Consider the following 14,883-nt stretch of genomic DNA (forward strand, 5'->3'; position numbering starts at 1 on the left):
TGCCGAATCGCAAAAAGAGGTCTGGTCTTTGACCAGCAAAATGGTCCGGTCTGTAAGTGGTTAAAAAAGATCTTCAGTTCCCCCAAAAAATAATTCAGTAGCTACAAATACTGTTGCTCCTGACTTGTAATAAAAGGACACTTAGCTGTCCAGGGATCCAGCACTGTCCTCATCCGAACCAATTCTTCAAAGCCATTTAGGTGCCCAGTGCTGGCATTTTTACCAAGGGAATCCAACTGTGAATTCTTATGGCTTCACAACTGGCTTTGCACTGTGCATGATCAACCTGTGCTTTGTGAATGGTTCCATAGCCTTCTGAAACCAGTGACATGTCCCAGAAGGTTGCAGACAAAGACACAATGACCAAACTCCCTTGACGATCTGAGCAGATGTGGGAGCGGGCACCCGTAAAAACCAAGTACTGCCCACCCGGCCCCCCTCCAAATAAATAAATGTGTCCAAAAGTGGTAGAGGAGGAGGTGGAGAAGCCGACCTTCCCCTTATTTGGGTTAAGTTCTACTTTAATCTGATGGCAAATTATAGCTCAACTACATCAAGAATAGGAGGCGATGATAATTATATTTCTGTTTTTTTGTAGGTATTTATCATCACCTGATGTTCCAGAAAAGTTAACCAAGGAAGTGGCAATTCTCTTGCCGGTGCCAACTGCATCCTGAAAGATTCCTCTTCAACACAGCAACAAGATGGCGACGGACAGCCCAGAGTCTTTGATGACCATCTGTACTGATTTCTGCCTCCGAAACCTAAAAGGGACCTTATGCTACCTCTTAGACAATGAGGTCCTGAAGCTACATCCAGATATCTTCTTACCCAGCGAGATCTGTGACCGGCTGGTGAATGAGTATGTTTATGCACTTGACGATATAAATATTAGCACTTTGGGGCAGATTGGTGGCTGAAGGCGAAAATCTCATTTACCTACATGTGCAAAACAGCATTCCACAAAATTTTCACAGCCTTCCTAGTGTCTGAATATCATCTGCATTGCTACCAGTTGTCCCTTGTATGGATGGTACAATCAGTTATGTTTGACCAGATACAATGATGATATTATAAATATCAAATATTGACCTTGGATACTGCATGTAGGTTTAACTACTTGACCCCCAGACCAGTTCACTTACAAGAAATGTACAAATCTGCGTTTTTTTTTCTCTAGAAAGTTACTTGGAAACCTCAAACATTATTATTATTTTTTTTTAACCAGAGGCCCTGAAGAATAAAATAGTTTTTGCAATTTTCTATGTTGCACAATATTTGCACAGTGGTTTATCGAATTCAAAATTTCAGGAAACCATATTGTAGTGCAGAAAAACAAAATATAACACTGAATTGTTTGGTAAAATATATAAAAGATGACGTTACACCGAGTAAATAGATACCTAACATCTGACAAAATCCTCATTGCTTACAGATTGTGACCTCACAGGGCAGGGACAACGCTGGTTCCTCTCCCTCTGTCCAATGCAGCCAATGCTGCCAGTCGGATCAGTCCTGGGCTGCCTGGTGGGAAAGGCAGTGGGAGAAAGGTGGACCACCTTCCACCGCTTGTAAAACTGATTAAGATCACTTTTGCAAATAAGTGAATTGGCAACTGAAGAAAATGTAGCCTCAACCATGATCCCAGTATAACCATCTCAATACGAGGCAGTATATATAAGTATAGCCGTATTCGGGTGGTTAAAGAGAACATTCACCAATGGGCATTTGTATTAATGTGAATCTCCACTTATGAATTGTTTTACTAGTAGATCCGTACCTCCCCATGATTACTTGACTTTTGTTATGTATTTGTATTCTGTCCCTGTCAGAGCAGAAGTGTTATCCTATGTCCTACCTGAGCTTAGCACTAGGGATGCACCGAAATGTTGGCGGTCAAAACATATTGGGTGAAAATTTTATTTTCAGCATATTGCTGAAAGGAAACAAGTGACGATAATTATGCGTGCACAGTAGCGGTGGCTGCACCGCTGGGTTCCACCCATTGCTGGGTGTCAACCTAGCGGCTCAAGATCATGTCCTCCCAGTCCTGTTATCCCCTCCCTCCTCCTCTCCTTGCAGAGCGGCGATTTCTCTGTTTAAGGGAGATGAATTTCCCAGGCCACAGTAACCATGTCCCGCCGCCTATGATAGATGGCACACCGATCCAATGCGGGACATTGAATAAGTGTGACGTAATCACAGGAGGCAGGACATTATTACTGCAGCCCAGGCAATTCAAATCCAGCTCCGTGACACAGCAGGAGATTGCCGCTCTGATCCAGGCACAGGCAGGCTGCATCCACAGGCTCTGGTGAGGCTGCATCTGAGGGGCGCAGGCAGGCTGCATCCACAGGCACTGGTGAAGCTACATCTGACAGGCAGGCTGCATCCACAGGTACTGGTGAGGTTTCATCTGACGGCACAGGCAGGCTGCATCCCACAGGCACTTGCAAGGCTGCCTCTGACATGTACTGGTAGGCTGTATCTGACACGCACTAGCGAGGCTGCATTGATCTCTTGTATTATGTCTGCAGTCTCTGACTTCTCCTGTATCATTTTTAAATAAAGATGAAGTGCAGAAAAAATGGACTTTATAGGCACTAATTATAAAAAAAATTACATAATAGTTCATTAAACACATAATGGTACAAACAATCACATTTAAAAACTTTTTTGCAATAATGCAAAACTGACATCTCTCTAAGGCAGAAAATGCATGACTATACATCATTGTAATCCTGCAAACATGATGTAGTATGCAAGAAAAAAAGGGCCATCCTGTCATGGAGTCTTGGTAAACTTTTTGATACATTCTCCTGTATCTTGTATCAAATTTTGCTAATACTATTAGCAGTGTGTTTGAGTAGAAGTAAGAGATTGCATACATGATACAAGAGATGGTATGAGACTGCATTTTTCTTGAGATTTTTTTTGCACTAAAGGGGCCAATAATGGCCAACAATAAATTCATATTAATTCAAATTGATGATATTAACCACTTCAATACCAGTCTATAGTCATACGACGTCTGCATATGGGATCTCTCATCCTAGACGGGCGTTGCATGGTGTCCTCAGCTTCTCTCCACTCCTGCGGCCCCTTGGGGGCCCACAGAGCGGCGATCAGAGATGAGGTTTGTTCCTCGGACACAGCCCATCCCTGATCCGTGTAAAGAGCCAATAAAAAATGGCTCTTTACCACGTGACTGGCTGTGTCCAATCACATCCGGCCACATGTACTGCCCACGTGCACGCCCCTAGGGCATGCTCAGAGCGGTGATCAAGGACGAGGCTTGTCATCCTGACACAGCCCAACCCCGATCGCAGTAAAGAGCCAATGAATGAAATGAGCAGTTCGTGCGTCAGGTGTGATCAGTTTACAATTATTTGCACCATAACTTGTAGACTTTATAACTTTCACAGCGACTAAATAATATCCACTAATTTGGGTTATCTTTACCAAAGAAATGTAGCAGTATACATTTTTGTCCCAAATTTATGAACAAAAATTATTTGCAAAATTTTATCATAGAAACTAAATTTTCGCTCTTTTTTTTCACTTATGTCGCAAAAAATAAAAAAGCCAGTGTTGATTAAATACCACCAAAAGAAAGCTCTATTTGTATGAAAAAAATGATACAAATTTTGTTTGGGTACAGTACGGTGTATGCCCCGTATTGGAGTGGTTAATTAAAAAGTCAAATATTCTACAATTATATATAACAAATAATATAACAAAATTTCCGTTCGGTGCCCTGCTACTTAGCATCATAATAGACTCTCACAAAAATTGTCATATAATAAAGGAACTGTCAGGATTATCTAAAAACCAAAGGCAGCAGTCTGGGTAGCATGTCAGTTATCAGCCCCAAGCTCAGGCAGGACACAGATCGGCCTCCTTGGGGCCTAATACTAACATTTCAGTAGTAAGAGAATGCAACTAATTAATAGCACACACTATTACTTTAAAGAAACTGTCCTACCAGCAATATTTCCAGCATTGCAAAGTGGAAATGTATGTATATTGCAGTAACCCTGCCTCCCAATGAAGTGCTTTATCTCTGTAATGAGAGTCTGTGACACCTACTGCAAAGTTCTTCTACTTGTCAAAGGACTTGGCTCGCCAGCTAGATCCAGCTAATGAACCGTGCATGTCCTTTCTGCATTCTTCATTGGGATGATATCTTTCAAATCAAAGAAGAAAACTTCTCCAAAAATAAATGCTACACATCAGAATTTTTTTTTTTAAAAACCACTTCCTGCCCACGGCCGTCATATGACATCCTGGACTTTTAGTGGTGATATTTAGAATATCTGAATGATGCTAGCAGCCACAGGCATCATTCAGATATCCTTTTTTTTTTTTTTTAGCCGGCGATTCTGTGCACCATAAGAATGATCATAGCGGCAGTTCTGCAGCTTGATCGTTCTTACAGGCGACGGGAGGGGACACCCCCTCCCCCTGCCGCCATCCGGGGAGACCCGGAGATTCTTTCTCCGGGTCTCCGATGGCACAGGAGAGCCCGGAGAAAGAATCGTCCGGCGCCGGATGGTGACGATAGAGATTTCCGGTGACCAAATGATCACCAGTCATCTCTATGATCGTCAGAGGCCCGGGCGCGACGTTATGACGTCACGCCCAGGTTCCCGGAAGTAAACAAAGCCATGATCGCGTTCTGTCAGCATTGGATCAGTGAATTTTTTTTTCATGATTTCATGCTTTCCAGCCTGGAGGAGAGATGTGGGGTCTTACTGACCCCATATCTCTCCATAAAGAGGACCTGTCACATAGATTCCTATTACAAGGGATGTTTACATTCCTTGTAATGGGAATAAAAGTGATCAAAAAAAAAAAGTTTCCCCTGTCCCCAGTAGCCCGCACTCCAGAAGTGAACGCACACGTTAGTCCCTCCCACGTATGTAAACACCATTCAATCTACACATGTGAGGTATCACCCCGGGCGTTAGCGCGCAAGCAACAATTCTAGCTCTAGACCTCCTCTGTAACTGTCAATATGTAACCTGTGTCGCCTATGGAGATTTTTAATTACTGAAGTTTGGTGTCATTCCATGAGTGTGCGCAATTTTAAAGCGTGACATGTTGGGTATCTATTTTACTCGGCGTAACATCATCTTTCACATAATACAAAAAAATTGGGCTAACTTTACTGTTTTTTGTTTTTTAAATCATGAAACATTTGAAAAATTGTTGCACAAATACTGTGCGAGATAAAAAGTTGCAATGACCGCCGTTTTATTCCCTAGGGTGTCTGCTAAAAAAAATATATATATAATGTTTGGGGGTTCTGAGTAATTTTCTAGCAAACAAATTATGATTTTTACATGTAGGAGAGGAGTGCCAGAATAGGCCCGGTATTGAAGTGGTTAAATAAATGAATAACTTTATTATAACTAATAAAATCAATCAAATATACCGTATTTATCGGCGTATAACACGCACAGGCGAATAATACGCACATTCATTTTAAGAGGGAAGTTTCAGGAAAAAAAACTTACATTTTAAATAAGGAACTTTGAAGCAAAATAAAGGTCAGTGCCCATTTGCAGCCTAACAAGTGCCATCAATGCAGCCAGATCAATGCCCATCTGCAGCCTCACAAGTGCCATCAGTGCAGCCTCACCATTGCCATCAATGCAGTCTGATCGATGTCCTTCTGCAGCCTAGAGGGGACAGGGAGGGGGATGGGACGAGCGCCGACAGATTACATACAATGAGAATCTCCTATGATAGACAAAACAGCGGTCCGTTGGCAGCCCAGAAGACGGGACTTCCTATTGCAGAGGCCGCCAAGTAAACAGGAGATTCTCACTGTATGTAATCTGACGGCGCTCATCCCTCCCCCCTCCCTGCCCCTTCTGAGGCAGCTTAAATTGTAGTATTGGCGTATAACACGCATACGCTATTTGCACCCAATTTTCATGGTGAAAAAGTGAGTGTTATACGCCAATAAATACAGTACATGACAGAGTATCAAAATATAATATATCAGAATTGCCCCAAATAGTCCCACAGTCGGGTCTGTGATGTTCCTTCGGGTGAATCAAATGACACAATTTTATGGTATAGCACAGTCTTTTTAAAGCGTTGCCATTTTATAGAGGAAAAGTGCATGGGCCTCGTAGCTACTCAGTTTTAAAGGCGTTGTAAAGGCAGAAGTTTTTTTTTATCCTAATGTATTCTATGCATTAAAATTAAAAACCTTCTGTGTGTCACATCCCTCCCAGCACCCCACAATTGCCTACCTGTGCCCTTTCTCTCTCTAGCGATGTCCACGAATCCCCTCAGCCATCCCAGACACTCCTGATTGGCTGAGACAGAGCAGTGACACTATTGGCTCACGTGTCTGTCAGTCAGCCAATCAGGGGATAGAGGGGACGGGGCCAGATTGGGGCTCTGTGTCTGAATGGATACATGGAGCTCTGACTCAGCTTGGATGCCCCCCTGTAGCAAGCTGCTGGCTGAAGGGGCATTTAAGGGAGGGGCTAGGAACAGCAAAGAGGGATCTGGGCTGCTCTGTGCAAAACCAACTGCACAGAAGTTGTAAGTACAACATGTTTTTTTTTTTTTTAAAACGAGCCTTTACATTCACTTTAACTGCAATAACATGTATTAATACTGTAATCTGAAGTAGTCCTAGATTATAAGTGGAGATGCTGCCCCTAATAACAATCTAATATGTCCCAAAACATATCTAATATGTGGTTGCTAAGGGCAGTATCTCCACTTTTTGAAGTCTTGGTTTTTATAGTGCAACAGTCAGTATAGATGCATTGTGACAGAGTGTACGCATTATGATCTAGGCCTTTTCTGTTCCAGGTACATCGAGTTGGTGAATGCAGACAGTGGTTTTGAGCCACATGAAAGCTTTTTTACCTTGTTCTCCGAGCCACAGAGCACAAGACTCACCCGACTACATTTAAGGGAGGACATTGTCCAGGATCAAGACCTAGAAGCCATCTGTAAACAAGTAAGCATGGAACAGGAGTCAATAGGATGCCAAATGCACCTGCAATCAATTCTAAATGATCTTAGATGTGTCTAAAATGGATATTCAATGCACAATGCATATGCAGCCCAAATCCTGTTGGCTGCAGTCCTTGAAACAGTGGTTTAAAGGGACAAAGAACTATGTCAGGAAGGCATTTAGTATGGGTGATCATTGATCTGCTTCACCATCACTAAACAAGTAATCAAGCTTTTTGGACCCTTTTACCAAATAAAAGCTGGAGCTGAGCAAAAGTGCAGACTTGCCTCAATGAGGTTAGAGAAGGCTTCCCCACTGGAGGAATGATTATCATTCATGATTTTGATAAGAAAGTTAGAGTAAGGATTCCTCAGGATTCTCTTCCGTCTTATTTAGAGCAAACATGAAGGCAGAGAAATATTTAAATGGGCTGTATATTATATATTGCATTATTATATATTATATATATTGTATTGTCTGGATGCAACAGGTATTGCCTAAAACTCAGTTTTCTTGATCGTACAGTACACAGGCATAATCATGGATGACTGGGTTGTATGTTGCTTCCTTCATGTGATTGGACACTGTTAAACAGAGCAAGCCCAGCATCCCGTTTCTTTACAAGCCCTGCACTTCAAAGCCAGCTACGTCTGGATGCAAGTGCCCCTCTCAGTCACAGGGGCTCCCAATTCCCAAGATGTCTTGGCGGTTTCAACCACCTGGATCCCTAAAATGTATGTCAGGGAGGAAAAAAACATCTCCACAATCTATACACATTTACCATGTATTATCCCAATAAACCTTGCAGGTACAGAAACCATCCTGAACAATCCTGTTCTTGAAATGCATTCCGCTCCTTTGCCCTGTTGTGGGATGACAACACTGAAGAGTTTCTTTTGCTAAACTAATGAGACCCTCCCACTCCTACATTTCCACAACATAAAGGGTGATCATTCTGTAGTTCCAAGATCAGTACTGTGAGGGTTAAAGGATAAGTTCACCTTTGTAAAAAAAAAATGCACGTAATTTTGCTGTTAAAAAAAAAAAAGTGCATTTATTATTTTTGTTACTAGGAGCCTGCAAAGCATCAGAAGATCACGTGTGCAATGCAGGGCTCTTGCAGACTGTCAGCGTAAGCTGTCTGCTCATACCTCGTACTGTCAGGCAGTTCCACAATCAAAGAAAGCATCAATTAACTACCTAGAGCGCTCAACAATGCTCTGGTCGTTCTTTGAGAACTACCAGCCAACGGCCACAGAGGCTTGACGGTACCTGCAGTCCTCACGTTCACAGAACTCTGTGAGTGAATGATGCGACTGGGTGGGCGGAGCTCTACAGGTTACCAGTCTTTAATTTTTATTTTTATTGTGACAGCGAGTGTGGGGAGAAAATCCCCTGCTCACTATCGCAATGGAGGATCTCGGGCTGCTGCAATATGGGTATAAAATGTTCCAAAAGGTAAAATTAATAATAATAATCATATTTATTTTATATAGTGAATTTTAAAGATGGCTTCTCAAAGCCCTTTACAAGGAAAACAGAAGAAATACACAGGATAAAGTAATATAAGGGAAAAAAGGGACAATTAAGTAAAAGCTTTTCTAAAGAAAAATTCTTTGATTTGAATGAATTTAGAGAAGATGACTCTCTGATGTTCTTAGGAAGTGAATTTCAGAGTTTTGGAGCATAGCAGGAGAAGGCTCTTTCCCCCATTGAGTGTAGGGGAGTAGGGGCGACACACAGTAAACCATAATTTGAGGATCGAAAGTTACGGGGGGGATGGTGTGTTTAAGTTGAAATAATTGAACTTAGAGTTGTGCACAGGACTGTTCTGAATGTCTGACATTAGCAGTGGGTATTTTTGCACTTCTTCAACAGATATAATAAAGTGTAAACTCTCATGGTATTTCACCTTAATGCATTCTATGCATTAAGATGAAAAACCTTCTGTAGTGCTCCAGCCCCCGTTTTATTTACCTGAACCTGATCTTTCTCCGGCCATTGGCTCCTGCTGCTGTCAATCAAATCCAATGACGCCGGCGCTGGGGGGCGAGGCTGAGTCCTGCATTCAGTGTAAATGGACACAAAAGCAGGACTCAGGAGCGTGCCTGCATGGATGTCCACCTTTAGTGGAGAGCCTTCTCCAACGTTGGCACTCAATGCGGGGAGGAGCCACCAGCGCCACTGGGGGACCCCCAGAATAGGTGGATCGGGGCCACTCTGTGCAAAATAAACTGCACCGTGGCGGTAAGTATAACATGTTTGTTATTTTAAAAAAGCAAAAAACAAGGGTTTACAACCCCTTTAACAGACCCAATAGGAAAAAAATAGAAGTTTAGGTTTTGGGGTTTACATACACTTTCAGTTTAGCTGATATAAAACTATTTGTTATGTATCTCCCCACCTTCAGCCTGGTTGCCATTGGCAACAGCTCTGCTTTTTTTTTTTTTTTTTTTGCACTTTAAAGTGTTTGTAAAGCCTAAACATTTTTTACTTTTTAATACAGTTCCTGCATTAGGTTGATCTTCCTCCTCATTTACCAGCTAGTACAAAGTGTCAAGTCAGATCACCGAAGTGCCTTTTGGCTATGTGATACTCATTTAAGCAGATTTGTTTACAGCCTGTGTTATAGTAGAACGCTTGTCATCTGATCTACGACAGGCGTATTTAGTGTTGCTTGTTGTCGATGGTATCCTTGCATAATAATACGGTGTGGTGTCTTACCTGTGAAAGCTGCAGCAGAGTATCTGTTAAAATACACCTGTAGCAGATAGACATCTACTACAGTACTTACCACATTACAGATAATGGAGAGAGGCTTAGATCGTAATTAAAAAAAATTAGATGACTATATGTAGTGCTATATTATATGCCAAAGTGTTCATACAATGTGTGTCCTCGGACCATGCCCTTTGACTAAATCAAAATTTGACCGAGCGCATTAAATACCCGACAAAGACTTATGTTATGTTAAAAAGCTGAAAATCGATAAAGGACATGATGTGTATTGTATAAGTGTATAAATGCATAATAAATAACTTAATCAATGTGTTTATCTGTAGTATAAACAAGTGTATTGCCTTAAAAAAAATAAAAATTAAAATATCTGCTAGGCAGGGTGTGTCCATCCGTAGCATCTACAAATGTGTGATCACATACAGTGACATTTCATTCAGCTTAAATTAATGGTTCTTCCATTTGTGCAACAAATGTTTTCTAAAAGTGAATGGAATTCTAGAATGCAACGCTAGAGGGGTCACCAGCAGGAGGTTCTGATTCCCTTATATAGATCTTAAGTGAGACCTCATGTAGAACACTATGTCCAGTTCTGGAGACCTCACAGACAGATATTGATAATATGGAAGTCCAGAGAAGGGTGACAAAAATAGTGAAAGGTCTGGGGAATAAAACTTATCGGGAGAGACTTCAGGAACTTAAAGAGGAAGTAAACCCTGATGGGTTTACTTCCTCTTTTTTTCCCTGCAAAGGTAAAGCATAATGGACTACTATGCATCGCATAGTAGCTCACTATGTGTCACTTACCTGACACAGGAGCCAGCGAAGTCGCCGCTGTCCCCTGTAGTCTGCCGCATCCATGTTGCTGGTGGCGTCTCGCAGCTCCGACGAATCACAGCGGCGCAGCCGCGATGACGTCACTCCCGCGCATGCGCACGGGAGTCGCGTCTCGCAGCTCCGCCGCTGCCATACGGCGAAGCCGCGATGACGTCACTCCCGCGTATGCGCACGGGAGTCGACAAATTAGGCAAATCCATTCTTGGATTTGCCGCATTTAGTGCGCCTGCGCGCCGCTGTCTACGGCGCATGCGCCGTAGACAGCGGTGCCCATTTTCGGGCAAATATCTCCTAAACCATATAGGTTTAGGAGATGTTGCTTGGACCTACAGGTAAGCCTTAATCTAGGCTTACCTATAGGTCCAAGTTGTTTGGAAGGGTTTACTTCCTCTTTAATATGTACAGTCTGGAGAAAGGAAGGGAAAGGGGAGATGTGATTGAAACATTTAAAGCGATATTAAAGGTTCACGTTTTTTTCTTTTTAAATAACAAACCTGAGTGGCCCGATCCTCCTTAGCCGCCTCTGTGTGTCCATAAGACACACAAAGTGTGGCTTGAGCCCCCCCCCCCCCCCCCCCAATATATCTCCTCACTGGCTACGATTGGCTCCTGCTGCTGTGTCTTAGCCAAGGAGAAGGGATAGACCCGGATGAGCCATTGCTCTCATGACTGAATCGAGATCGGGCTCAGGTAATTATTCAGGGGGTGAGCTGAGGAGGATGCTGTACACAGAAGGTTATTTACCTTCATGCATCGAATGAGTGAAGGTAAAAAAAACCTTCAGTCATTACAACCACTTTAAATACATCAAGGGGGTAAATAAGGTACAAGAGGGAAGGATTTTCAATCTAAAAACCAAGACACGAGGACATGACCTCAAACTAACAGGAGGAAAGTTTAAAACGAATCTTAGAAAGTATTATTTTACTGAAAAGGTAGTTGATGTTTGGAATAGACTTCCAGCAGAGTTAGCGAGCCAGTCAACAGTAAGTGGCTTCAAACGTGCTTGGACAATCCTAGATCTATACTCAGACTAAAAAGTTAACAAAAAACAAAAAAAATAAAGTATAAATTAAAATAAACGGGCAGACTTGGTGGTCCACTTGGTGTTTTTTCTGCCGTTACTTTTCTATGTTTCCAAACAGACCCCTTACTATGTCATTGTTCAATTTTACACAAAACCATTTGATTATAAGGAAATTATTTTTACCAGTTTGGACAGAAAGCCTGATCAGAGGAAAATAGATAGCGTATATGCGTATTATCGTTAGGTGTATGGTGTATAGAACAGATGGATGGTTTGAAAGTACAGTATAAACATTGTTATCTTTTGAGTGAGAGACGCCCAGATAATTACAGGGCATTGCATGCACATGCATGGCTTTTTTCTGAGACCCGCTGTCCTGATGGCCCTAAGAGAAGCTTGGTGTTTGTATTCTCTTACCAGAAACCAACCCGGTGTTGGGACATTTTTAACTGCACTTGGAGGGGGATCTGCAAAAAGATTATTCCTGGAGTATCAATTGGAAGGTGGCCTGTGATGAAATGTCTGCATGGCAGAACCTGGCTTCCTTTCACACCACTGACAGATAATTCTTTGGAGGTCTCCCACTTCTGATTAGTTACAATGTTTAAATTTGCAATTCCACAGACTGAGAAGAAATACAAAAGTATCCGTTTAATGCAAGTCATTACCAAAGCCTAGTCAACTATTTTTGTTTGTTAGAAGGTTAGCACAGAAACCTCAGCTTTGTTCTTTACATCCTTACCTGTTTTGGCTGTGATATAGAGCAGCAATCACCAACCAGTGGTCTTTGGACCACTGATGCTCCACGAGAAAAGGGATGGGATCTGATTTAGACAGGTGATTCCAACATTGGGTGGAAACTATTCAGTCTCGGGTCACTCAAGAAGACATGTGGCTGTGGTGATGTAATGTGGATGAGAACGGTTCAACCTTAAATAGCGTAGAGGGTTTTTTACTGCTAGTGTAGTAAAGGCGTGGAGCTCCCTTCCACAGTCTGTGTGGTTTAAACAGGAAGTGTCACTCATTTCAAAAAACTCTTATGCCGCGTACACACGGGCGGACTGTATGGCCTACTTAGTCCGTCGAAACACATTTCAGCGGACAGTCCGCTCGTGTGTGGGCTTCAGCGGACTTTTTCAGCGTGCAGTCTGGCGTACTAAGTATTTCAGAATTTTCGAAATTCTGTCCGTCATACTTTGGTTTCAGCGGACAATCCGCTCGTCAGTAGGCTAGTTCGACGGACTAAGAATGGCGCATGCTCAGAAAGGATTTACACGGCGAAAGGTTGCATTGCTGTGTATTCGACTTCCTATTTCTAGTCCCGTCGTACGTGCTGTACACGTCATCGCGCAAGCTTTCGACTGACTTTTTGGCTATCCGTGTGTGGTCAAGTCCGTTAATTCGAAAGTAGGACGGACTGTCCGTCGGATTGTATGACGGACTAAGTAGGCCATACAGTCCGACCGTGTGTACGCGGCTTTAGTTGGGCATCTCACTGAACACAAAATAAAGGGATATGGGAAATGATACAGACAGACATATACACACCCACACAGGTTGAACAAGATGGGCTGGAGTTTTTATTCAACCTTACCAACTATGAAACTATTGATAACTCAGTTTTAATGTAATTTTTAATTCATGTGTAATTTCAGACATGCATAACATAAAAGCAATAAACGATGTGTCTTATAATTGTAATGGTGGTGTTTTCTTCTCTAGGACCTTGTAGAACTGTATCTTACAAACTGTGAGAGGCTAACAGCTAAGAGCTTGCAGACCCTCTCCCATTTTAAATCCACTCTGGTGTCCCTCAGCCTTTTTGGCTGCAGCAACATCTTCTTCGAAGAGGAGAACCTGGGTCGATACAATGATACCGACTGCCTGGTGAACCCCAGTCGTCAGATCCTGTCCCGGGACTTTAGTTTTCAGGGATTCCACCATCTCCGCTTTCTCAATCTCGGTTGTATCACCAAAGGCGTAGATGTGGAAATGATGGTGCGTCCGCTGATCTGTTTAAAGGCTTTGAATCTGTCAGGAATTCAGATGAATGACATCAGCTTTCTGACTCAGTGGAAGGACACAATGGTGTCTCTTGTCTTGTACAACATGGACCTGTCTGAGGAGCACATACGAGTCCTTGTGCAATTGCATAAACTCCGGTAAGCCTCTTCCTAAAGCCCAAACTTTTTTTTTTTTTTTTTATCCTTGTTGGTTTATTTCTGTCTATGTCTTCTATCCCTACAGAGATCACCTCTCTTGGTCTCTGGAACAGAAAGTGGGGTGGGGGAGAACCTCTCCAAGGGGCACAAACAAAGAAAAAGCTTGTAGCTTTTTGACAATCCTTACGCTATTTGGACCATTTGCCAATCACTGTGGCTGACAGACTGATGTACTCTCTGCCCCAAATCCTTTTGTGTAAATCTGTTACCTATGCAGAGTTTTTACATTTATAATTGGATTGTGAATCACTTTTATTTGCCCCCAGCATCGGAAGATCACAGTGCCATAGTTGGCACTTTTGTTGTGGGCCTGTCACAGCTTCAGCCGCTCATATTTACACCTGCAGCACCAGAAAATCACAGCTGTGGGGGTATCTGATGGCAGAGGGATGAAAATTTGAATCTAAAACGACAGCCACAGCATTACAGAACACTCTTTAGTCATTGCTGGTACTGTCCATGGTGCTGTGTGTGTGTGTGTGTGTGTGTGTGTGTGTGTGTGTGTTTTATTTTTATTTTTTTAAGGAAGTCACTAAACTATACCTCTAGTTCAGTTTACTCTGTTTTTACATGATTTATATACTATTGTTAAAGCTAGCTACCTGTATTTTCTTCTGCCTATTCCTCTTCCTACAAAGCATGCCTGTCTATTAGGCCAGCCATAAATGGTTCAGATTCCTGCTGAACCAACCGAGAGTCGATTCATAGATCAATTTTAGGTACAACCAGCATGTCGGATTTTCAGCATGCCATTATTGTCAGTGGCTATATCCGCTAGCAAAATTCATTGTGTTCTACTGGTAGGAACAGCTCCCCATGTCCCCCTGATGGGAGAATACAATAGCACCATGGGAGGGAACAGTCAGTGTTGATGGGGGAATTGACAAGTTGCGGGAAAGAAAATGGCATGATCTATGGTCTACCCAAGTCAGACAAGTGACCGTGCTTGGTGCTTGAAAACTCCATTGTCAGCTTGGCGTTGGCCACAGCCCAATAGGAGTATCAGCCATTATATTGCAAGGGATTCCCCAGAATCTGTTATTGCCACTGTACCTCTCTTGGTGTAGATGGAC

The 14,883-nt window shown here is 42.5% G+C and overlaps 1 protein-coding gene across 1 annotated transcript in view; it reads left to right on the plus strand.

Moving 5' to 3' along the window:
* Positions 1 to 14,883, plus strand: part of ZER1 (zyg-11 related cell cycle regulator) — an 83,324-nt gene that overhangs the window by 27,869 nt on the left and 40,572 nt on the right. Inside the window, exons 2-4 of the mRNA XM_077478679.1 lie at positions 599 to 862; positions 6,841 to 6,991; positions 13,311 to 13,750. Coding sequence (XP_077334805.1) covers positions 705 to 862; positions 6,841 to 6,991; positions 13,311 to 13,750 — 749 coding nt within the window. The 5' untranslated portion in view covers positions 599 to 704. The remainder of the gene's footprint in view (positions 1 to 598; positions 863 to 6,840; positions 6,992 to 13,310; positions 13,751 to 14,883) is intronic.

Source organism: Lithobates pipiens, unplaced genomic scaffold (genome assembly GCF_037356315.1).
Source record: "Lithobates pipiens isolate NorthernLeopardFrog02 unplaced genomic scaffold, aLitPip1_a1.2 Scaffold_1, whole genome shotgun sequence".
Lineage (NCBI taxonomy): Eukaryota > Metazoa > Chordata > Amphibia > Anura > Ranidae > Lithobates > Lithobates pipiens.